General features: G+C 42.1%; 2 protein-coding genes and 1 long non-coding RNA gene across 11 annotated transcripts in view; 1 reads left to right on the forward strand and 2 right to left on the reverse strand.

Moving 5' to 3' along the window:
• Window positions 1-22641, forward strand: part of adgrb3 (adhesion G protein-coupled receptor B3) — a 130010-nt gene extending 107369 nt beyond the window's left edge. For 5 of the 9 annotated variants that reach the window (XM_079362062.1, XM_079362063.1, XM_079362067.1 and 2 more), the window contains 12 exons: window positions 10029-10179; window positions 12000-12069; window positions 12479-12545; window positions 14262-14365; window positions 14737-14835; window positions 15130-15301; window positions 16089-16184; window positions 17003-17042; window positions 18507-19186; window positions 19325-19360; window positions 20226-20330; window positions 21596-22641. In XM_079362062.1, the coding sequence (XP_079218188.1) occupies window positions 10029-10179; window positions 12000-12069; window positions 12479-12545; window positions 14262-14365; window positions 14737-14835; window positions 15130-15301; window positions 16089-16184; window positions 17003-17042; window positions 18507-19186; window positions 19325-19360; window positions 20226-20330; window positions 21596-21784 (1809 nt within the window). In that variant the 3' untranslated portion in view covers window positions 21785-22641. The remainder of the gene's footprint in view (window positions 1-10028; window positions 10180-11999; window positions 12070-12478; window positions 12546-14261; window positions 14366-14736; window positions 14836-15129; window positions 15302-16088; window positions 16185-17002; window positions 17043-18506; window positions 19187-19324; window positions 19361-20225; window positions 20331-21595) is intronic. The other 4 variants (XM_079362064.1, XM_079362066.1, XM_079362065.1 and 1 more) reach the window with 4 other exon arrangements.
• Window positions 1-25794, reverse strand: part of lmbrd1 (LMBR1 domain containing 1) — a 154107-nt gene that overhangs the window by 67361 nt on the left and 60952 nt on the right. The window lies entirely within an intron of this gene.
• LOC306835501 lies at window positions 8275-24761 on the reverse strand. The gene is made up of 4 exons (XR_013780648.1): window positions 24673-24761; window positions 23284-23494; window positions 11345-11522; window positions 8275-8961 (listed from the first exon to the last, which is right to left on the reverse strand). It is a non-coding gene; the product is annotated as an uncharacterized lncRNA (long non-coding RNA).

The raw sequence follows: 25794 nt of genomic DNA on the forward strand, positions 1-25794 counted from the left end.
TAGTTTATAGATCCTGTGCGTCACGGAGGACGTACATAAAATATCAGGGAAGTGTTTCATTGGATGAATAATTCGTACCAGCCCCCAGGATTCATAAATGATGAATCACCGAGACTTTCAACGCTCAAAGATAAATGACTCAAACTCTGAAATACTCTTTTAAAAAAACAGTATCATTGGGACTTATAGTGGCAAAAAGTTGACTATCAACATGAGAAATATGTCACTAAACAAACATCTATTTGATTTCATGGGCACTCTAAAAAACAGGTTTAAGGTTGTCACAATAATAGAATTTTACACTTTGATGCGATACTAGTGAAAAACTATATTTATACTTGTTTGGATACCATGGTATCAACAAGAGAAGTCCGAGGCAACCCAATTGAAGCAATGTCATGCTTTTATGTACCTTTAATTGCTAGTAAACTCTTAAGAAACTGTCTGAAATTGCACAAATAGATTTTTTTCTTTGAATCAACTAAAATGACTTGAGAAACATCAGTTTTCTGCCCTGTGAATTAATGCCTCAGATTGCTAGAAAAGCTTTGGTACTTCTAGATGCTATTGTTCATTAAAATGACAATTATTGTATCGTTTTGACATCATTAGATAAAACAGTGTGAAACAGTTTGACTGGATTAGCAGGTAGACTTCCCGGCTGTTTGTGTAACAGATGTTTGCTGTGTCATTGAGAGAACCAAAGAAAAAAACATAACCATCACCTTATTGCCACTTTTTAGGAAAGCTCTCATTTTGATTTTTGAGATATTGTGCAGAAAAGCTTTTACTTTGATCCTCCAAATGTAAAATGAAGTGTTTTAATGACTCTACGAGATGAGGATCTATTTAGTGCAGGCGCTGGATCATTGCTCTTTGCTCAGGTGTTGCATTGCTCTCTGGTAAACCTGAGATAACCCCAATGTGTTGGCATGATGATATTGAAATGTGATTAACGTTTCAAGGACGGAAGGAAACTTTTATAAAACACAAGAAAAAGGGGGACACTGGGATTACTTGGAGCTGGAATACTGATGCCGGTTTTATTATTGGAGATCAGATGTGAAGCTGTGCTCGTCTGCAGTTAAGGATATTCTGCAGCGTACGAGCAGAAAGGCAGACGAGATGTACACTGGCAGACATGATGCAGCGCTCAATCAAAGCCTAATGAAGTTATTGCAATGCTGCCCCTGAAAGGATCCTGTAATGGCGAATGTAAAGCTCATAAGGCTGGATTGGAGGATAGTTGGAGCTCTCCTACTTTGACTTTCTGTGCAGTGTGCATTACTGAAATGACTCAAAGCCATCACAGAGGGGTATAAAACCACTTTTGTTGGATGTCAATGAGAGCTGAAGTTTAAATGAAGTCAGCAGGATTCAGAAGGACAACTGTTATAGTTAAAGAAGGACCGCTTCCAATAAAAATGTATCACATCCTGTCTCCGGCTTCATAACTGGCCGGTAAACAAGTGGCTAATGTAAAAGATTGTTTGGCAAGGAGTAGTTAGGATTTACAAGCTGCCCACGCAGATGCCCTTCTCGGTTATTTGGCAGCACTACAGAATGACACATTGTCCATTTTATTGTGTAACAATTTTCTCAGTGTACCTTTACCTTTCTCAAGGAACACACGGTTTATTTCCCAGCTCATTATGTCCCACTGTTTCTGCTCATTAATCCCTTCTCTTTAGTTTTTCGGCTCATTAACAAGCCTTGGCTTTTGGATCTGGAAACTCTTCCGGTGCAGCAGTCGTAGAATTTATAGTACGTGTTAAACAAAAGAGCTAAAAATCTTCTGAATCTATGAGGGTATTGCATCGCGAGAAATGTATTTAAGGCATGGCCATTTGCCCTCTGCTTACATGTATGAACTATTCTTGGAGCAGATGGACTTACCAGCAGTGAAGGGAGGGGGGCTCGTGTTTGACCAGAACCTACTCATTAATCAAAACACTTCCTTCTATTAATCTACTGCATTCAGTAATAATTGAATCATTAATTATGAATGTGAGCAAAAAGATGAAAAATGTTGTTAACCTACAAGGATCTGCAAAAAAACTGGAAAGGTTTATAATATGTATTAAGTTGGATAGCCTCAGAACGAAAACAAAAGCATCATCCAGTCAGTTTAAGTTCATCTGTTTCCATTCTGGCCATTATATCTGGAACACAGGCGAGCCAAAACCGTGAACGCATGAAGCTCCAGGCCCTTTTCTCTAAGCTGAGCTGATTTGAAGCCTTGTCAGATTTAATCAGGGCTCCAGTCATCTCCTGTCTTGATTATGAGGACCACCACTTAACAGTGAACACTCACTCGGCATGCCGTTAATAAAATATCTGTCTCAGAAATCTGCAGAGATTAGGAGGTTTTTTCTGAAAATCTTCTGACACACTGTGGATGTCATTTGAGCGTCTCTCACGGTGACTCAACAAATCACCTTCACTCACTCACACGGGGTCAAATTCAATCACAACTGACTCAGTCACATCTCAACACACATCATGTCTATATATCAAACACTGGAGCTGCAGTATTGTTATTATATTTACATAACAAGTGACTACAGTGAGCATGCCTCATGTACGGAGGCTGTCGTCCTCCAGGCATGCGGCTAGGGTTCGATTTTTTCCACTGTCTTGTCTTGAAATAGAAGGCAGAAAAAGCCACACATATAATCCCCACACGTAGACATGAAGCTGGTCTTTTAGCCCCTTTTAACTCCTAGTTTTCTTTTTACAGCAGTTAGTTTTCATGGCTCTATCACCCAAGCATCAGTGGTTGCTTTTCACCGAAGAGCTCTTTAATGTCCAGTGCCAAATGATAAAACAGGTTAAAGTAACAAACATCCATACTTTGTGTCTGACTTCCGTAATAATGAGGAAACTTCTATTGCTGCTGTTTTCAGACGTGTGTATCTTCTTATCTCAGAACTCGGGTTTTGATGTGATATTGAGTTGAATTGCTGTAGCTGTAGAGTAAACGACGGACGCTAACTCATCAGCAGAAAGCCAGCGTTGTTATCCCGAGATAACGAGACACACAAGTCACGATCTTGGAAAAAAAAAAGCGACAGAAATGTTCTCATTATCACGGGAATATGGAGTCACATGAAATGTATTCATGCATTTCTGCTTAGAGATTCAGTAACAAGCTAACGAACGTAGCTGCAGAGTCTGAAATATTCATCTGGAAGTGAAGGGCACTACATACAGAGCTAAACGGAGTAAATATTCAGCTGAAATCTGTTTGGGTGCCAAGAAACAGAATTCCAGAGGAACTATCTCACTGCTTTCTATCGTTGGGACTGATACTAGCATGCTCACAGGGCTGACTATTCTCTTCTGTATTTCTTTAAAGGTCTAGTTTGAGTTGATAGTTGAGGGCTACACGGCAGTGCAGTGTCGTGCCTCACTGTGAGGGGGTTCCTGGTTTGAATCCCTGTCTGACAGGAGCCTCTCTGTGTGGTGTTTTGCATGTTCTCCCTGAGCATGCGTGGGTTCTCTCCAGCTTCCTCCCACAGTCCACAGACATTCTCGTTAGGTTCACTGGTGACTCTAAATTGCGCGTAGGTGTGAATGTGGCTGTGGCTGCTTGTCTGTCTTTGTATGATTGACTGACTGGCAAAGAGTCCAGGGTGTAACCCTGCCCCTCGCCCAATGACAGCTGGGATCGGATTCCACCCGCCTTTGACCCCGAACGGGAAAAGCTCATGGATGGACGATAACATTTACATCAATGTGACAAAACTTCTCTCGACCCAAACAACATGATTGGCTCTCATGCAGAGGCGGTACAGATAACACTGCTCCTAATTGTAACGGATAAAGAGTTACATTAAAGAGTCCAAACAGCTCACCCACCTACCCAACTGCATATACCAAAACATCAAATAACATATCACAGACCAGATGACTTTAAAAGGAATAACTGAGTTTTTATTTGAAACATTGAGAATAAGAAGAAAGATGGATAACATTGTGAGGGTTTTTTTTTTTCTTTTAAAAACAACTACTAAAACAAACTTCTGGTGTTTGTTTTTTTGGACCCCAAGAAATCAAATCTCGTCCTCCGAGGCCCATCTTCCTCGATGACAAATCCATTGTTTGCTCCTGTATTCAAGTTCGAAAGCTGTATTTGTTTTCTCCGTCTCCGAAGCTGTTTATTTATTAGAGTTCCTGGACAATTTATTACTTCCGTCCCTTTGTTCTGCTTCTACTGCGTCTCTCTCCTGTTGTAATAATATTTGAGAAATATTTCAGTTGTTTGATCAGACATTCTGTAGAAGTCCGTGTTTGAGTTGTGGGCTAGCAGGAGGAGAAAACATAGCCCCTGTGTGGGTTTAATTGCCGTGCTGCCTGACACTGCTTCACTTGTTTTTCCCTCCATCTCTTGTAAGAAGTGTGCATAATTGGCTGCACTGTTTGTGGATTCTGACTTGCTCATCGTCTAATAGAAATCATCTCTTTGGTGTGGAGGTGTCCTCTGGGAGCATGGAAGTCAGTGAGTCACCTTTGCCTGTCTGTGCTTTTCCTTTGTCCTCAGTCATTGTTCATCCGGGTTAATGCAAAAGAGAGAGAGAGAGAGAGAGGAGCGGCATGCTGTGGGGTTTGCAATAGAGGACATAATTAGGATTGAATCTGGAGTAAGACATGTGAAATGTTCTTCCCCTATTGAGTCATACATCAAGTAGGTGAAGGTCAAGGCATCAAGGTGTTCTGACAGGTGCCTGTACCTTTAAGAAAACAGAAATCATAAAGGACAGCTTCCTCATCTACTTTTGATTTTTTAATGACTAAATCTCCTGAGGTGGTCGGAAATTGAAACCTTCATCACCTTTAGTTTAATCGCTGCATTTCTCGTATCACTGCGACAGACAGCTGATCAAGGCTGGTGCCTTAGTCCAGAATTGATTTTGTTATTCTAAATAAGAGCTCTTCTTGATAAACCTTTATTTGTCCCACAATGGAGAAGTTAACAGTGAAGAGCCGAAGAAGAGCACACAATTCAATGAAAAGTGAAAATAGTTGAGGAGCCCGAACAGAGCTGCAGATGTTACAGATGTAGTCTGAACACTCATAGTTATTTAGAGAAAACACTGCCATGCACACAGTGTGCATACAGTTTCACATGTTATCGCTCCATCCTTTATCTTTGTAGCAGTCAGTCACTGGGCTGCCATGAAGAGACAGACAACCAGCCGCACTGACATTCACACCTCCGGGCAATTTCAAGACAACAATTAACCTACTGTAACGAGCAGGTTGGTGGACTGTGGGAGGGAGCAGGAGTACCGGGAGAATACCCACGCATGCACGGGGAGAACATGCACACTCCACTCAGAGACGCTCCTGTCAGACGGGGATTCAAACCAGGAACCTCCTCGCTGTGAGGCCACAGCGCTAAGCACTGCGCAACAAAAACAAAAAAAATCAGTTTCTGTACTGCACATGTACAAGATATAAAGTTCTTCGATAGATTGTTCTTCATGTGGGGTCAGATCTGATACATAGAATGTTTTATTTTTACCAACATCACATCAAGGTTTAAAATGCTGTTATCTAGATAACCAATCAGTGTACACATGAACAAAAAGAGCTCACAATGAATGCACCTCTGGTTTGCTTTAATCCAGCACTTATAGGAGTTATAGGAATGAATATCAGGGATTCATTGATGCGTAGCTGGTGATATTTGTCTGAGTTCACAGCCTTTTATGAAGAAAGCCTTGAGATATATATATATATATATATATATATATATACACACACACACACACGTTTGTGTGAGGTACATCCGTAGAACTAGAACTAGAAAAAGAACTACAAACCATTTTCAGGCTGTAGCGGTCAAAGTCATTGTGTTTTATTCAGTGTTCTCTGCAGTTCAACAACACTTTGCCATCATCATCACCACCACTCTGTGCTGTGGAGTTTTTAAAGCCTCCACCCAGGCAGTCACTGTGCAGTGTAAAAGCACTGGGGCCACTTGTTGCTTGATTCAAACTGAGGGTGCTTCAGTCAAAATAACAAGCAGCCTCCTCCTCCCACACTGATTCACAACGCCAGGGGAGATAGAAGTAAGGCTCGAATGTTTTAAAGAATAATCTTTGTTGAGATGCACAATCCACTTTTCTTTTTTTTTAGGTCTGATCAGATTCCCATAGATATGCACTGACACCAATATTATATATCACAACGAATTATGTGAGGCTACACAAAGGTGTAGTAAGCCCAGCCTTGCTTTGTGCTGGCTTCACATACAAACAGGAAGCAGCGACAGCTTCAAGGCTTTTCAAATTAAAAGTTTTAAACTGAAGTGTAAAAATTGCACTTTTGATCATATAGAAACAGCTGCTCCATCACTGCACTTCCTCCACCTCAGTCTGTAGAAGGAAAAATATTTGAATTTTCAATCATTTTGAAAATGCAGCCAAAGACTTCAATTTTTCTTATAACGACTAGATGATGAGAACGGGTTACGTTGCTCACTGAAGGTGGTGCAAACGTGCAGCTGGCAGGTACAACTGCAGTGTGAACAAGTATATTTTCAATGTTGTCTTATTTGTTTTATTTTTATTGAAAGGTTTTTTCTGTCTTTATTGTAGAGATAGGACAGTGGATAGAAGAGAAGGATTTGCGGGAAAGGAGCCACTGGTCGGATTTGAACCCTGGCTGCCTCTGTACGTGGTGTGCATCAGTGCCCCTGCAATCTTGTTTTAACTGAGCCGTGGTAGAAGCTTCACTAGCCAGAGCAAACATTTTAAAATGTTTCTACGTTTAGATTTGTTTTGGATCGTTATGTTTTTATGTTGACTTCGAGAAAAATCGGATCACATTTTGTATCTGATGTTTGTGTTTTCTCATATGACACGATGTCGATACGCCTATGAATGTTTATATCTCACTGAGTTTCATAAATGTAGATTTTACAGATTTTAGAGAAATTAATCACAAGAAGATTCTCCAAGAAATTATTTCACGAATAAGAATAAACACCAAAGTAGACACCGGCCAAGCTTTTCCATTTTCCTCGGCTGGGTTCAAAGAGTTTCATACTTCATATTGATCAGCAGATTAAAATGGCTGCAGATCTGAGGAGAATAATTCAATCAAGTAAACATTAGCCTAATCCAATTATGAAAAAGCGGTTTTCCGCCTTGCTAGAAGTGAAAATGAAAAATCTCGTTCTATATTTCTCTTCAACAATATTTCACTGCCTTTTTCCTTCGATCCACTCTCGCTCTTCATTGCAAGTGTTCAATAGTTCATTGTATCTGAGCTTTCAGTTTTCAGAATTGGAGCGGGCATTGATGCTCAGCCTGGACCTTTGTGTCAGAGTTTAGTCGGGTCAGAATTTCTTTAAATTGCCTGTCCTGACCTTAAACTGTCATTATTGAACTTGTTTGAAGTGCTCCACATCGGCCCCATACCAACAACCTCTTCATGTCTAGCAGCTCTGCACTGTTTTAATGTGCTCCCTTGCTCAGTTTCTCTGTTTCCATGGATACTGACATAGTGTATTCAGCATCTCTCAGCATTTGCCTTTGTAAAGGGCAGTGTGGACTCTCGATGTCCACCTTGTTTTTGTGCGGCTGCCTACGTCCAAACGAGGCCGAGACAATATCCCCCATAATGCACCTTGCTCTCTGTTCACATGCACGCTTTTTATATTTGCAGGACTAATGAGGCAGGACGGTTAAGACACTCGAGTGGAATGTGACACATAACGGCTGTATGGAACCTGTTTCCAGGAAATAACGCAGCCGCTTTTTTCAATACCTCGGACAGAACATGCAGCAACTCAGGAAGTGTCTTTGTAAAGGATGTATAGCTGCTTTACACACGGCACAAATACATTGTTTCTACTCTCACTGAACATTATTTTTTTAATATTCATTCACAGAACAGTTTGTATGCACTTACTGTAACTGTGCATTGTCTATAAAAACAGATGTACACATCTGTAATAACCACTGTCATGAGAGCGTCCCCAAACTTTGAAGTGTTACGTTGTTACTTTCATCTCTGCAGCATGAGTAGCTCTAAAGTGTTGTATGTTAATGTAAATCTATCTCTATAGGATCATAAAGCATGTATTTATTTATTTTTTACTTTGGGTAAAGTGAGGATGGAAGTAATTATTAAAAGAAAGCAGAAATCATAATTCCCTTAATTTGAACAATTGAGGTGTATAGAGACAAGGTTGAGCTGCAGCTACATTTTAACAGTAAAGCTCCTTTGAAGAAGTGTTTTTTCTTTTTGTGGAGGGGGGGGGGGGGGGTTGCCGCCCTCCATGGACAAAACAGTAAAGTAAAAGTTTTAAACTGACACATTTCATCAAACTTATGTCTCACTTTTTATGTCTACAGAAGAATGATAAAATAATTCCCGGCAGATCTCTGCTGTAGCTAAGTTAAAAAAGACGTTTGAATCGGCCTTTATCTTGAGTTAAAGTCTGTTAGTTGAAGTAGACGTTAGGTTTGTCATTTTAATGGATGCCCTCACTTTAAGAAGAGTGATATTTCCTTCACTATTCATCTGACACTAATGTTCGTTAATATTTTGCAACTAAAAGCTACACACCTGCCAAGAACATTCAAGTATAAAAGACTATAGAAATATCCCATGATTTATTTCTGCGCCTGAATGCCTCCTACATGAACTCTGATACGTTGTACCTGAATTCACGGTTATGTAATGGATATCTTTCTTGTGGGTGTTGAGTAAACAGACTTTCCCACTTCTCATGCGTGAGCTAAAGCTGGATTATTGTCTCGTATGAACCCCGTGAACACCCCGGGGCGATGGATGGATTTAGCATGGCACTCTCTGTGGGGAATGTAAAGTGTACGGGAGATCTCACGGTGGGGACGGACGCTCTGGGATGAGATGATACACTTCAATCTTCCCCTTCTTTGTGCAGTGTCGCTCAGATTAACACAGCTTCCCCGTGCAAACAATCTGCAGAGGAGGAAAAAAAAGAAGCTTAATCTCTCCTCTCTTGCAAATGTCAATGCAATGACAAGATTCCTAAGGATACTTCTTTATTTCTAATCCTCCTCTAAACAATCCCATTTGGAGATGCTCTCCTCTGAAACAAAGATGGACGAGCTAATGAAGCTGAAAAGTGCTGCCACATTGTCGGACGTGAATGCAATCTGCTGCCTCACACGTCTGCTTTTGTGTATCATTTAAGCAGTGTTGTGCTTTGTCCCCCTCCCGTCTGTGTAAAACAGTTGACCTTGGCTCACATGCCTCCAGGTGGGATCCCCAGCATACTAATGAGGGTTAGTGCGGAGGAATGCTACGCCATGCTTTTCTGTGTGTCAGCTAGCCTGCCTCTGATCTTCACAACAATTGCCACCTCTGTTGCTGCAGTTGAGACTGAAGCTTTGTTTCATTTACTGCACATGATGGCGGTGCAGACGACGGTCTAGACAGGAAAACGCTGCTGTAAGAACTTCAAATACAGTTCAAGGAAATAAAGACATATTTGAATAAATAATGTGAATCTGCTGGGGCCTCTCTGTATTTGATATGCAGCAGTGTTGTGTTACAGCTGAATCTGGATTTTTAATATTGTAAAGCTGGAAGTAATATCTAGTGAAGAGTCAGCACTTGAAGCTGGCTGCTGTCTAACAGCTGATTTATGTTGTGTATCATTTTGTAACATTGAAGGCATATTGGGAAAAATAAAAAGATCATATAGCGTAACATAGCGACGGCTGTGTCGTCCTCTCTCCCGCTGCTTCGGCAGTGGCAGCGTATGAATTGATGAGTTACTTCTGACGGTTTCTTTCCACAGCAGCCTCTCCATCAGTGTGTGAATGTGTAGGTGTGACGTGTGGTGTGAAAGCACTTTGAGTTAAAAAAAAAAAAAAAAAGCTCAAGTCCATTTACCATTTTACCATAGGCCCTGTTACATTAGCTGTATGCTAACAGTGTGCTCTATAATGTGAAGCTCTGTTTGAACCCATAGTACATGAATGCATCTCTTTCTGACTCCTTTTTTCTTCTTGTGTCAACAGGGTGTCTGCATCATGACGACGGCCTTTCTGCACTTCTTCTTTTTGGCGTCGTTCTGCTGGGTGCTCACCGAGGCCTGGCAGTCCTACATGGCAGTGACGGGAAAGGTTCGGACCCGGCTCATCCGCAAGCGCTTTCTTTGTCTGGGCTGGGGTGAGTGAGCTGCATGTTTCCTTAAACCTCTTCATTATCTCCCATCATGCCCGGCGGCTTTCATTTTCTCTCAAGGTCTCTGGCCAAGGTGTCTTTCCCAGTAACTGTACGTCTGCTTTTCCGCCCCCCTTCCCCTGTCCTCCTCCTCTCAGTGGGGCAGCCAAATCTTCATCCTATCAGGGCTCTTTGTTGTGATGCTTTTGTGCACCAGTCAAGCTCTCTGAGGGCCGGGTAAACGGACTGGCCTTGAGGAAAGAAGGGAGACAGACTGGCGCGGCTCTCTCACAGGAGGCTGTAATGACCTTATGTCTGATAAGGAGGTGGAGCAGTACATTTTATCTAAAGACCCTCAGGTAGAGAGTTCAGGAGAGTGCAATGTTTGCAAAGGAAGAATATATTGAATTAAAACTCTCCAGGTGGTTCAGCACAAGCTTTACATTTTCTGAAATCTTTCAAAAAGTCAACGACTGAATCAGTCGTTTCACTGTTCGCATGCATCAGAATCTGGATATGTTGCAACACGCATCCAATGAAATGTGTGTCATATCTATTAGTCAGGGCTGCAGATTGTTTGGTTTCTCCTGCCTCCCACACTGAGTCCCCTCCACTTTAGCATCACCTCAGTGAAAAGTAAGCACATGCAAGCATGACGATTATGCACCATCATTGGATGAAAACAGGTAGTCGAATATATCTGTATCAAAATGTAAAAGATTTGGATTCTCCTTTGATAAATGTCAGTCTGAATGCTCGTCCTTTCTTACCGACTACTAGAAATCTCTCCTTTAGAAAAATCAATTTGATTATGAAAGAGCCCACACTCATTCTTCTTGTTACCTAGCAACAAACAAGGCTCTCTTAGTCATTGCAGTGCCACTGCTCGCTGCGAGAAAAAAAAAAAAAAAAAAAATGGACAAAGTCTGTTCCACAATCACATAGATTTCTAAAATACGCCATAACAGGCAGTTTGAGGATAAATAAAAACAGCCAGTGTCTCGTTGTACGACAATAAAAAATGCATTACATAATAAAAATGCTTCTTTTTTTTTGTACACATGGTGACTAGAAAATGAAATCCCTCTAATCCTCTGCAGATTACCACCTGTGTTCAAACAAAAGCATTATTGAAAAAGTGGTTTCCAAAGCGATGTGCAGCACGCGGTACCTGTTGTCTCTCGATGCAGGTTTGAAGTGCGGCGTCTCGGGCAGGCGCTGATTCATGACATGCTTGTGTACACTCTGCACTCTTTACCTCCTCAGCGCTGCAGAGAGGCACTGGATGGCCACAGGGTCTTCGCCTCGTGCCTCCAGGAAACTGATTACATCAATAGCACCTGCCTGCGCTGCTCCGAGAGGGGAAAAGCGTTAATATTCTGAGCACACAGTCGTAAGAACCAGAATCCATTACAGCAATCTATAATGAGGAGCCATACAGGGGGGGAAAAAACCCTGTCATGGAAGAGGTGTGGAGTGTGGAGGAATTTCTTCTCTCTTACAGTACACTCGCTGATGAAATTTCACAACCTGCTTCTCTGGGCTGCTCGGAGCACTGCTGCCATTTTGTCAAAGCAGAGTACAGTCTGCTCTCCCTTCCCTCGCCTCTTAATGGAACACCGTGCAGTGTGTTGATAATATTGAAATGCATACAGTTGATCATACACTCCCAGATGATTGTGTAGTCTCATGCTGCAGCGTGTAATGGAGTGGATGTAGCTGCACTTTGTGAAATGACTGGATGGCACAGGGGCTGCAGTGAAGTGGGCTCCCACTCTCTCTCCCAGAACTGCTCAAATAACTATTGATTGTTCTCTCTTTTTAAGGATTACCAGCTTTAGTGGTTGCCGTTTCAATGGGATTCACCAAAACAAAAGGCTATGGGACACCCTTGTAGTAAGTTTTCCTTTCCTTTTTTTTTCTTCCATCTGCTTGTTTAGTTCAGTATGCACACTGTAGGTTCATGGCAACACTTGACCGTAATGATTAAGAGCGTCTGCAGTGGCTTACTTATCTTAAATAGGGCCATAAACAAAGTCCCCTGAACCCAATCAGATTTCAAAATAGCACAGCAAGACCCCAATTTGATGTGAGTTGTGTCCCTGCTGGATGCTGAGTGCATAAACACTGCTTAAAATCTCCTTAGCATTTTATTATCCTGTGAAACTTTGGAAGCAGAGTTACAGCATATGGCGTTTCTCCCCTGATGATTTGAGGGAAAACACAATTGTGTGCTGGTGTGTGCCATTAACTTGGATGTTAATGCCTTGGTGGGAGTTGACTGTTTTTCTTGCTTTCCCTGCAGCTGTTGGCTGTCTTTGGAGGGAGGCCTCCTGTACGCCTTCGTTGGACCTGCAGCTGCTGTTGTTCTGGTATGTTTCAGACATCACGTGTCCAGCTTTAACTTTAATGGGCTGAGAATACAAGGGGGACATCGATTCAAATCATCAGACGCTCACTAACACAGAACATGCAAACCCATCAGCCGTAACATTGACTGACTTTACAATGTAATGCGATCCAGTACAGCACTTCTTCCATAATCTCCACTTTAACGAAGCTTCTACATTTTCAGTTTTTGGCTGACGTGGTCAAAACGACGACAGTTCTACTTGATTTTGAAGTGGTAGTGGGTGGTGTCGGTTCTGTACTGGACTGAGGTGTTCCTGATATTTTCTCCCATCATGCATGTTAAGTGTGCGAAATATTAGCAACACCTTTTGATTTAATTCCTTCAAATCACACCACCACCTTCACCCACTAAGGATTCTTTAAGGAGAATTCGTGATAGAGCCGTCGTGTTGGACTGCATCCGATTACCTGGACGTATCGCTGAAAAGCTTATGACCAGTTATAATAATATAAAAAGATTTCTTCTATGTTGTTGAACGATTATTGAGGGTAAAAACTGAATCACACCCAAATAATGAAATAAACCCATTCATAAATATCTTTAACATTCAAGTCTGTCATCTGCCATGCGTTTGCTCGGATGAGTGGGATTTCGTCTTTGTATTCCTCGCCTTCCTGTTGTACACACTTCGGTGCTGCTGAGGTGAAGGTCGGAGCAGGCCAAGCGTTAGTGTAGTGTCAGTGATGGTACAGCATCATTAAGGCACAACTACAGGGTGTTAAAGTCTGCTAAACGTTGCTTTGAAAACTGCTAACAGGAGGAGCACACTCTGCTCTCAGAGTCAAAGTAATGAGCGTCCCATCAGGCGATGTTCTCCAGTAATTCTCTTTCATTTACATTAATGGATCTCCGTGTAGCTCTGAGGTTATAAAGTATTCATTCATTAGATCTGTGCCATTTTTTTTAATCATCTTGTATTTACATTGTTGTACAGCAGAAATGACACAGATTATGATTATGCTAATCACTTAGTGTGTGTCAGAGGACAGCAGATAATACACAGTATTTCATTATTTTAATGTCTGCTCTGTGAACGGATTAAAAAGGAAGTTCCTTAAGATGCTTTTTAAAACCTCTTCAGTGTGAGCTGTGGATTTCATTCACAACCCTGCAAAGTCCAAATGAACACTCATATATAATGATACTGTAACATCATATTCAAATGAATCACATTAACAAAGCTTGTTGGGTGAAAACTCCCCCAAATGCATTCCTATGAATACTTAATGAGCTCTTTATCCCATCTGAAGGCTTTGAAATAGATCACAGCCAAACAGACTTTCCTACCCCGATTCTCTGAGTCCCCCTCTGTTTTTTCGCTGTTAGTGCAGGCGCGGCTAATAATAGGAGAAGGTGCCTTTGAGAAGACAAGTGTTTCTTGTCAAGCAGATCCTTTCTTAAGGCCGTTGCACAGGGATGAGTATCCGGAGCATGCATGCCTCATGCATTGGCTGAAATGTCAAGAGATGAGCAAACAATAGAAGCTAGAGGTCAAAGCTCAGCGCGGACGTGAAATCAGGAAGCACAGCCGGCGGGATGATGGCATTAAGTCATCGGCTACCTTTAGTTTGTACTGGAGAATGTCATGCAGGGGATTAAACAGTGTATGTAGTGTTCTTTTCTTTTCATATCATCTATGTGAAGAAGGCTTAAAGTCGTGTCTCTTCTCTTACAGGTCAACATGGTGATCGGTATTTTGGTGTTTAATAAGCTTGTGTCCAGAGATGGCATACTGGACAAGAAGCTGAAGCATCGAGCAGGGTATGACAGCACGTCCTTGTTAGTACCTCCGTTTTTCTTCTTTACATTTTTCTTCTACATGCAAACATATCAATGTGCTTTGATTTTTGCGTGCACACGTGGAGATTTCAGACCTGCTTTTTGCTCACTGTTGAAAGGGAAATTAGAGGCATAAACATAAAGAGGTCAGACCTCTCTCGGGAGCGACATAGCTTCCCATTTCTTTGGCAGAATCAGTCCAAGATGAAAATCATTAAAAACACCCACACATTGGCTGCTTCTGCTGCTGCTAACATGACGGGAGAGGAGGGGAGGGGGGATGGGGGGGGATGGGGGGGTAGATAGGTTTGAAAAGCGGGATAGTGACTGTTAGCGTTGTTTGTCATGCTGTTGTCTCTTATGTCCCACAGACAGATGAGTGAGCCGCATACAGGATTAACTCTCAAGTGTGCCAAATGTGGTGTTGTATCAACAACTGCTTTATCAGCAACTACAGCTAGCAATGCAATGTAAGTGCCTGTCAGTGTCTCTTAGGCAATAAGACGATGCTACAGGGAGCATGTTCAGTGTGTCCACCTCTACTGTATAGACCCCCCCCCTTCCCCGTACATCTACACTATAGGAACATACTTTACTGCAAACATGCGATCAATACTAGCATGCTCTGCTTTTTTTTTATGAGGATTGTAAAAGAACCGATGGAGATGTTTCTGTTCACTTCCACACCTTATCTTGTTATCTACCCCGCCGTGCTCGCTTTTAGTTCCTGCACACAATCCTTCCCTCCTCTCTCTCTCTCTCAGGGCGTCTCTGTGGAGTTCCTGTGTCGTCCTGCCTCTGCTGGCTTTGACCTGGATGTCTGCAGTGCTCGCCATGACGGACAAGCGTTCCATCCTCTTTCAGATCCTCTTTGCTGTCTTTGACTCTCTGCAGGGTTTTGTCATTGTGATGGTGCACTGTATCCTACGGAGAGAGGTAGGGGAGGATTCTTGGCTCCTTTTTTGTTTCATTTCACTGGGAATATTTCCACTGTTCCATTTAAACAAGGGAGACCGGGCCAAGTCAAAAGACATACTTATGAAACAGAAATAGTGAATAAGCAGTGTTCAGGAACAAGACAAGTTGGAAGATAATCTCTCTGTAATCCTGTTTCTAAAAACCTCCATTTTTATGACATCATCGAGTGAGAGGAGTCGAAGATGAGAGAGCAAAAACATTCGAAGCATTTTCACTAAACGTACAGCTGCTTTGAGAATAACGTATTTAATGTGTCCAAGGTTATAAAAGTCTTTCATTTTTCATTCATTTCACTTTGGATTGAACATTTTTTTGAAATTCTTTGTCAGTCGAGCTCTTAAATGTATAAATGTGCTTTTGAGTTAAAGTTTAAGTAGTGAGTGAAGAACCTTGATAGGAGTGCAGGTCATGTAATTAAGCCTTCATGAAAGAAAGATGCATCAATGTTGAAGGTTGTATAAGAGAGACAAACTGACAGTGACTCGTCAGAAACCTGAACCACAGAAGAATCACTACGGAGAACGTTGGCTGAATTCAGGTTCAAACAATCCTCTGAAGAGAACCAAAACATCTGTTTCTCTTTGTTTAGTGAAACATTCATTAAAGAACAAGAGGTAAAAAGTGTGTTTGAGTATTTCACTTGCAGATAAGAGCTGAAGCTTCTTGTCCACCTCATCACTGCAGCCATGCCATCATCCCCTCATCACAGTAACCATAATGAAACACGGACTGTCCTTGCCTTTAGGTCCAAGATGCTTTCAGATGTCGTCTCAGAAACTGCCAGGACCCAATCAGTGGCGATGCAACAGGAACCTTCCCTAATGGGCACGCTCAGATAATGGTAGGCCCCGGCCCGCCCTGCAATCTGTAACCATTAGCTTCTCTGTAATTTATGCAAACCCAATGTTCCCTGGTTATTTATGATACACATTCAAACCCTCCTTCTTCCCCATTGACCCTCGTTTAACTTGTGCTCTTCATGCCCGTTTTTCTGCTTTTTATTATTCAAATAAATACGGCCTCTAAAACACGAGGCATTGTTTCCCATTGGTTCACCATTTTCCAGGCTACACTTTTTGCAAAGCAGCAATTACATGCGAGGCGGACACTTGGCCCTCTGATAAATGGCATTAGTTCCCTTTGGTTTTCTTAGGCCCCGAGCCCAATCCTTTATTTCTGTTTGATTGAACTTGCTGTCCATGTTTGCCATGCATCCCTCTCATTTCCTCTCGCGGGGTAATAGCGGACTGTTCCCTGTCTGACCTTTGAAATAGGACACCAGTCTCTTCATCTAGGACGACCCCGCCACTGGCATATCATCGCAATGATACGCCATTAGTATTCTAATGCCCCCTCGGAGTGAAACAGTTTCCACGATAGCACAATGGTGCAAGCGCCCCCCTGGTTCAATACAGTCATTAGCAGCCTGCACAAAATACTTCCCATATGCTGCAGTTGCATTTTCCTTCCAAAGATGTTTCATTGATATATTGTTAGGATAAAACGGAGAGAAAAAACGACTGCTTTGCATTTCATTAGGAATGAAAAAGAATAGATCATCGATTCAGATCTTTCCTCATGTTTCTAAAATTTGCACTTATACACTTTTCATCACAAGAAGTCTGAATCTGACTGTTTGATCGTCTTCTCCTCTTACAGACGGACTTTGAGAAAGACGTGGACATCGCCTGCCGATCAGGTAAAGAACAGATGGTGTCTTATTAACAAGCTTCTCTCCTTCCATGTAAAAACCCCAAAACAGGTTAGACAGTAAAAAATAGCCAAAGTTACGTAACAACCCACAATCCCCACAGGCGCTTTTTTCACAGTTACCAAAACACCGACTTTCATCTGAGGGCAAAACAGTATAAAGACAGCTTCTGGATATTCTGTGATTTGTCACTGTAAATGTGAATAACAGGAGACTTTCCTCATCTTCCTGCAGTCACACTTTATGATTGGAACATTTGCATGCTGTGATAGAAGAGCTGCGTAGGTGCTATCTAGCTCACTCTGGGAGGATTTTCTTCCTCAGCTCATGCTAAAGGGAATGTAATATTTCTCCCTGATATCTGAATCTGCTTCCACTCTTTGTCTGAGTCCTCGTAATTGTTGGTAGATAAGTGCAAGAATTAATGAAAGCCAATCTGAATGAATGTTTCTGAAAGATGGTGAAATGCATCCATCGTGGATCATGTTCAACAACCAGCAAGAATCAAACGCCCTGTCTTTTTCCAAATCCTTCCAAATCAGAAGACCGCATCCTAAATGGGTCTGCTGGGAAAAACCAAGCTGGCTATTATTCAGAGCTCTCCCAAACAGAGCTTGTTAACAAACGAGAGAAGTCCGTGTGGCCCCTTCTGACCCCAGTTGCTTGATGCTGTGCAGTCATGTAGAGCTGGAGTGGACATACCCGAAAACAAAAGGGCCATGCAGAGTAGACAGGTGTCATTCATAAATTATGAGCGGACCCAGACAGACCTAGAGCTGCACTGAGGCGGACGTGCACTTAGCAGACGACTCTCCGAACTGGCAGACCAAACAGGGATAACAGTCTGACGCAGATGAAATATTCTGCAGCGTCACCCGACAGAACATCACTGGAAACTTTGAGGAATTATTCGGCATAGAAACCTGAATGTTTCTCACCAGTCCACACTGAGCATTAAGAGACTCGAACAAAAAGGCAGAGCATTACACTTTTGTTGTTGCGCTTGTTCTCCCTGCAGGCCTTTTGAGAACAGACAACATAATACCTAGTGATTCGTGAGGAAAGGATTCACATGCTCAGCAGGGAGGACAGGCTGTTCTTATAACCAGAAGGTGTTTCTAAACAGAAAGCTGCTGTTTCTTAGAACATTTGGTGAATCACAAGGTCATCACCAATCACTGACTTAGTATTCGGATTCTGTATACATGCAGCGAAAATCAAAGCTTATTTACAGTTAATCCTCTCGAGACACCTGTTTCTACCGATGTGTCCCTTTGCAATGTCACCCTCAACGCTGATCACAGCTCCCATCGTCCCTGATTTCCCTCAAAGCCCTCTGAGAATTGGTTCCTATTGATTTGAATTCTTTTCTGGTCACATGTTTGATAATCTGTGACACTTCTTTCATTACAGAGAAATTCCAACTAATCCCTGTATCAATCTGCCCCGTAGCACTCCACAAAGACATGGGCTCTTGTCGTGCCGCCACCATCACAGGCACCCTCTCCCGTATTTCACTCAATGATGAGGAGGACGAGAAGGTCCCCGAGGGCCTCAACTACTCCACGTTGCCAGGCAACATCATCTCCAAAGTGATTATCCAGCAGCCGTCAGCTCTGCACATGCCGATGGGAATCGGGGATCTGAAGGAGCAGTGCATGGCTGACAGCGGTGCTGACATGCGCCGCGCCGTTTACTTGTGCACCGACGACGCCATGCGCCAGAGTGATCATGACATGGGCGGCCATGACATGGAGGGCCACCCGGCGCAGGGCCAGATGATGGAGACAGACTACATAGTCATGCCTCGTGCCTCTGCAGCAGCGTTGTCAGGGCAGTGCAACATGCCCACCTTGCTCAAAGAGGACACCAAGATGAACATCACTATGGACACACTGTCGCACGAGAGGCTGATGCATTACAAGATGAGCCCTGACTTCAATATCAGCCCGTCGGGCATGGACCACATGAATGTGAACCTGGAGCAGCAGTATCCTAGCGCTCCAGAGCAGATGCAAAGCCTGCCCTTTGAACCGCGCACTGCAGTTAAGAACTTCCTCGCTGAGATGGAGGAAAGTGCGGGGCTTTCTCGGAGCGAGACCGGGTCCACAATATCGATGAGCTCCTTAGAGGTACATTTTATAATAATGTGGATTAAGTTGAGAGAGTGCAGAGCTGAAAAAAAGAACTTGAGATGTGTCAAGCACGTGTACAAATGCATGCATCTTTCTCCACTAACGACTTCATGCCTTCATTTTTCACTCCCACAGAGACGAAAGTCACGATATTCTGATCTGGACTTCGAGGTACGTAAAAAACGGTTTCTCTTTACAACACATGCATCAAGCGTTTTTTTTTATGCAGAGACAAGCCATTTTTTTGTAGTTGTGTTTGTCATTTGATTTACTAGTACTTGTGGGGCCTCTTAAGCTTATTGGAGTTACACAGCCTTGACTCAACTTGATTTATTGACATGCTGTGTAGTTAAGGTAAAAGCAAGGCTGTCAACTGACAAACAGGGCAACGGTTCTCATCTACATTTTGTCCTCCCACATCTCCAACATCCATTAGCTATACCTTGATTTTTATAATGTATGCTTCTGAAGTCATTTGCACATTTCACGTCTGATTTGACCACAACAATGATCACATTGGCTTGCAAACACTTTTTAAATCCCCTTTTGGCAGGTTTTAGCATTTCCTTTGCATTGTTAAATCAGGCTGTGCTGCATATATATATATATATTGTACACACTTGCAGAGTAAAGGAAACGCGAGGCTTCTGGCAGCTCTTCTGGCATGAGAGGCACTTTGTTTTAGCGAAGATGCACACCAACCCTTCAAATGGAAGATTTGTGCCAAGGTTTGATTGCGAGAGTTTCCCTTACGCCAACGAAAAACTCAAAAAGAGGCGATTTGTCACCGAAGAGTTATGTTGAATGTTGACACAACAAATTAAAACCGTAGTCCGATCACACTAACTTTAATCATCTCAGTGTTTCCTTTATTTCGGCAGTCACTTGTATATATGCAGACACAAGTAGATCTGTTTCCAACCTGGCCTATAAGTAAACTGCAATGACACTAAAGAATTGATCAGAGTTGGAGGGGGTGGTGATGCATTTCCATTATTGGCTGTCAATACCAAAGCAAAAACCCTTGCCATTGCAGAAAGTCATGCACACCAGGAAAAGACACATGGAGCTGTTCCAGGAACTGAATCAGAAATTTCAAACCCTGGACCGATTTCGAGACATACCAAATATGGGCAGCATGGTGAGTAACAGGAAACCAGAGGGGCGGCGGTCAGGCAATTGAAGAGAGCTTCATTCAGATACCTTACTTTAGACATCCGGTGCAGGACACTTTATGTGCAAATATGAGCAGTTATGCAGCTAACGTGTTCATGTGGAAGGGGAACTTACTATACATAGTGATTCCTGCCAGTAGATGGCAGGGGGGGGAGTGAGGGGGCTGCCCCTTTAAAAGCATTTCCTCCACAAGGCCAGTCTCAGGGACCAAAGACTTGTTGTACCCTTCTTTTGTTTTTGCAGTAGAGTGCAGCCATTCCAATGCAAGGCCATGAATGCACTTTTATTTACATGCACATTTATCGACTTAGCAACCCCATCATTTTTTCCATTAATGCATGGCAGATGATTTAATCTATCCACAAATATTACCTTAAGTTTGTTATTCTCTTCCTGTGTGGGTGACTGAGGGGGGGGGGGACTTTTTTTTTTCCCTTTTCTAACCTTGGATCTAGAAGTCAAGTGAATTATGGGAAATCCTTTTTGACCTCAAAAGTCCCACCGTCTGGCTCCACACCTGACCGGAGCTGCAGACACTGGGCATGTCAAGCTCTCACAGACCAGCAAAGATGTTTTCAGTACTGAGTGAAACAAATAGAAAGTGGGCTGGTGACCAAACACAGCCAGACTTTTGAGACAATGTCAGCCACGCAGCAGGCTCTTGGCTGCACATAATCCTCTTTTACTCACATTTCAATCACCCCGACAGCACAATGTAATCTGAGGCCCGTTGCTTAGTTACCAGTTCAACTTCCTTTGTAAGGAAAGAGATAACTAAAGTACACTCTGACTCTCCTCCTCCCCTTTTTCCTGTCTTTTGAATCTTCTGTTGAGCTGGCTGCAGACGTTAGTAACCATTTTACACTCCCTGAGTGAGAGCAGCTTCTCTCCCTTATTTGCAGCAGCGTCTGTGGGGCTGTCAGTGAGAGCCCATTCAGATGAATGGCTCACACATGAGGCCCTTATAGAGCACCAGTTTGTGAGCTCAGGGGAAAACATAATTCTGCTATGACTCTATGATAATAGTGTGTGCATGGTCACATTTAATACACAACCATTATGTTTTGTTATTTGATGCTTTCCACGGCATTAATCCATTATTTTCAATTAGCCACGGCTAGGAATTCATATGAATGCCCTGATGAATGAAGTGACTTTGTAAAGAAATGACAGTTTAGCTACAGAGGATGTCATGCCACTAATATCGCACCCCACTGGCCGTGTTCACAGGACAAGGCAATGCCAAACAAGAACCCATGGGAGAGCTACAATCCAGCCTGTGAGTACCAGAATTACGCCACTATGAATGTACTAGAATCTGGCACCAAGGACTCGCTGGAGATGACGCCCGCAGAGTGGGAAAAGTGTGTCAACCTACCCTTAGACGTCCAGGAGGGAGACTTCCAAACCGAGGTCTAGAGGGGCGGAGAAAGGAGAAAAATGCAAAGGAGGAGAAGCAGGAGAAAGGGATGTATTTTGCACTGAATAAAGCAACAGACTTTTCTAACAGCCTTGGCATACATATCTGGATCATACGAGTGTGGCAGGGACATGATGTGCCAATACAATTTAAGGACTGACGAAAGAGGAAAAAAGAGAAAAAAAGGGAAGAAAAAAAAAACATCAGTGTTACTTTTTGTATTCTCACTAGTGTACTTAGTGTGGGGCAGCCTGGTGTACAATATTTACCATCATGTGTTTCAAATTTATCCGTTGAGGAATTGGCTGAGGAAAAAAAAGGTAATCTCTAGATGAAACCTCACAAAGCAAACGACATGCCATGTGGTCCCAGCTTCATCGGGTCCAGTTTTGATTTCCTAAAACTGGACCCGGGAGCACAATGTATATATTTATGCAGGTTTTTAAAAAGTTTATAACAGTCTGTTTGGCCATTACTACACTTTTTACTTTATGATATAAAACATGGGAGGCAAAGAGGATTTTTTCTGTCATATTAAAATGAATGTTTGTCAAGCTACATTCTTCATTGCTTTAAATGCAATAAAGATAATACTCACTTTTATATAAATAATATATTTCACAACTTTAATACTGCAGAATCTGCTTGAAGGATCCCAGCAAGCTCTCTCATCTGCAGCTCTGTATAAAATATTTAAAAACAAAAATGTTGTATGGTGTAAATAAACTTTTGTCTACATATGTTTTACTTGTGCCAATTTATTTTAATGACAACAAATGCCAACCTGATCAAAAGTTATAGCGAAAAATGTTAACATTTGAAAAGGAATGTAAATAAAAGAGGAAATATGTTCGTACTGCTTCAGAGGTTGTGTCAAGTTTATGTGCTTTGTTGCTTGTGGAATTCATTACTGTCAATGCTTTGTTTAAAGGACGATTTGAATGCTGGGAAATCTATGAATAGCCTTCAGACTGATTGTGATAATACAGCTTTTCCTGCCCGGGGAGCGATGCTGAAATCAAGGAAGTGTTGACGTGCACATGAACTCCTGGATGCAGATGAATTGCTTTGATTTGTTTGATTTTTCATCGTTGTCTCGTTTACCTTTAGTACAGTTTTTGTTTTTATTTCTCTGATGCCCAACACACAGTCCTCGCTAAGTGACGCGTGTATGATTGATTTGAAAACCAAAGTTTGTCACCAAAGGAGAATTAGCAGTCTGTAGGAGATCAAAAATGAATGAGTGGAGGAGTTAGCATCGGGACACTACATGATGGTGATGAATGCTGCTTGGGGGCCCCCAATTGATTTTATCCTTGGGCCCTAACAGATGCTAGAATCTACTTTTTGATTCAAACCTTCAATTTAACCGTACTTGAAGGTTAGAACATCACGGCTTCCTGACTTGCCTCATATATACAGCCACATATCTGATAGCTGAATTTTCATAGGAAACCTTCAAACCCTTAATAGGTTTCTGTGCCTGCAGACGGCTCACCTGATAAGATCAGTTGGGATTTTTCCCGGGCAGACGGGGCCAGCCGGAGCACAAATAGAAGGCAGAGGTTGTGAGGGGCTTAGTGAGAAAATCTGGTTTGTCCCGTCTGGTGGTCTGCGGTACGGCTGACACTTCGGCGATGAGAGCATCCGTGTGACTGCCACCCTCTGGGGAGCAGGAGAGGAGGAGGAGGAGCCGTCGAGACTTGGATCTGCAGCGTCGGTGAAGAACGATGACAAGAGAAGAAGAAAAAAAAACGGTCCTCCATTAATGAGAGCTCTCAGCTGTGTTCTGATGACGCAGCAACATAAATTCAGTTGATTACATGTCGAGCTCGGTCTAGACACTAATGTCTGAAGTTACAGTGCATTTCCATCTCGACTACCATGCATAATTAGGTTAATGACATACAGAGCGGCTGCCTGTTCAAGGCTCACAGAGAGATTTTTTTTTTTTTCTCTGTGCTGTCATCCGTTCCAGTAAAACGTCCTCAGAACCTGTCACGACAGCGCTGCCTTCAGTTTAACTCTTGACAGCAAATATTTATCTCTCGAGGAAGTTTTAGATATTTACTAAACTTCATACAACAAACATGATAAGATGGGAGGAAAAAGCAAAACATCTGAACAGAAAGTCCCAGTGACAGAAATATTCAGAGGAAACTGAAATCACTGAACCTTAAGAGAGCTAACCAGTGCCCTCTATTATAAGGCTCGGGACCTGACATACCAATGAAGCTTAAACAGAGGACAAAACAACACAAACACAACATTCAAGACAAGAGAAATCACACCACGATATTTTACATGCATTAAACATGAAGGTTGTATTGTTCCTGCTTGAGCTGCACCCATCCATCATTAAATCAGCAGAAGAAATGAGACACTTGATCATTATGTGTTTAACAATTTGGATATAAAATTAAGAGCGTTGTCAATAGTGCACTCTACATGTAAAATACATGAACACATGTTCACATTCATCACGTGTTGTTTACATGAAACAACTAAAAGGGGGAACTAAAAAAATAAGTGGAGATGGTTTCAGGTTCAAGTTTATGATAAATACGTCGTTTATGAAAATAAGCACACCTTGAGACTCTCCTCAGATGTGATTCTCTTATGTTGATTGCGATTTTTAAATATTTTGAAAAGTTTTGTCTAATGATGACGGAAATCTAATGATAAACATCGATAATAAAGCTGAAAATTAAGGAACATAGTCTCCATGACATAAAGTCTAACAGGAGATGAAATGTGCGGTGGTTAGCTCATTAAAAAAAATCTTCTCTGACTCAGTTGTTAGTGTCACGATTGCGGGTAGAAAACAGGAGAGGGAGGACCCAAGTGCAGAAAAACTAAATTTATTATACAAAAGGCAAAAACTTACTCGAAAAAAAATCCAAAAGTCCAAAAACCAGGAGGAGAAACAAATTAAATCCAGGGAGCAAACCACACCAACAGGCTGCACAAGACATATAGACTATATAGACAGGGGTAATCAGACACAGGTGAGACTAATCAGACAGGTGAGGACAATCAGGGTCATCAAGACAGGAGGGAAACACAGAGAGGCAGGAAAGCAGACAACACTGAAAACTACAAGGTCAAACATGGAACTAAAGGATGTAAGAAAACAGAATCACAGGGAGAAGACATTACCGAATAAAACAGGAAAGACTAAAGACTAAACGAGTAAACACCAAGAATCATTCACACAAGTAAAACAGGAAACAATATTACAGACAACAGAGAAGGACACAAAGAAACACAGGAAACACTGAAGACGAGAATACAACTTAAAACTCTGGAAACACTAAAGACTGAAACTAAGAAATATACGGAACTCAAAACTCTGAAATATAACACACAAACCTAAACCATGACAGTTAGTTATACTTGGATCAACAGGATGGATATCAGCCGATACCAACTCATTCATGAGTTTCATGACTACTGTGTGATTTTCTATTCAGAATGAAAACAAAAACAAGGTCATCTCAGGAAATCACGCCGCAGAAGCTAATGAGTGCACGTGACATTCATACAGTAACAAGTCACGCCACATTTTCCTCTGGTGAAACTGCAACCCTCGTTCAATTAATGCATGCATGGCAGACTTTTTCTTTCCCAGCATGAGGATCATCTGGAGGGAGATGAAAACAGACAGTGTTTATTGCCTGCAGGGATCCGTTTTTATGATCTAATAGTATTCAGACATGGAGATCTAAATGTGTGTGATATCAAGGCTCTTAATCAGCTCTACTGGCTGAATCACGTCAGGGTCAGATGAGTGTTGCATGCTCGTAGTGACTCACCAGCTGAGCATGCAAACATTGACATACAAATGAAGTCTCTGAGAGGGCTTCTTTTTAAGATGCTGCTACTTTAAATCACTATTTGTGACCAATTATTTTAAAAACAACTCATCAAAGATGACTTTACTTAGTGCACACAGCTTAGGTCAGGGTCTTTCCTTTTAGCACTGACACAGTTTTCGGTGTATTTTTAC

This window comes from Symphodus melops, assembly GCF_947650265.1.
Source record: "Symphodus melops genome assembly, chromosome: 15".
Classification (NCBI taxonomy): domain Eukaryota; kingdom Metazoa; phylum Chordata; class Actinopteri; order Labriformes; family Labridae; genus Symphodus; species Symphodus melops.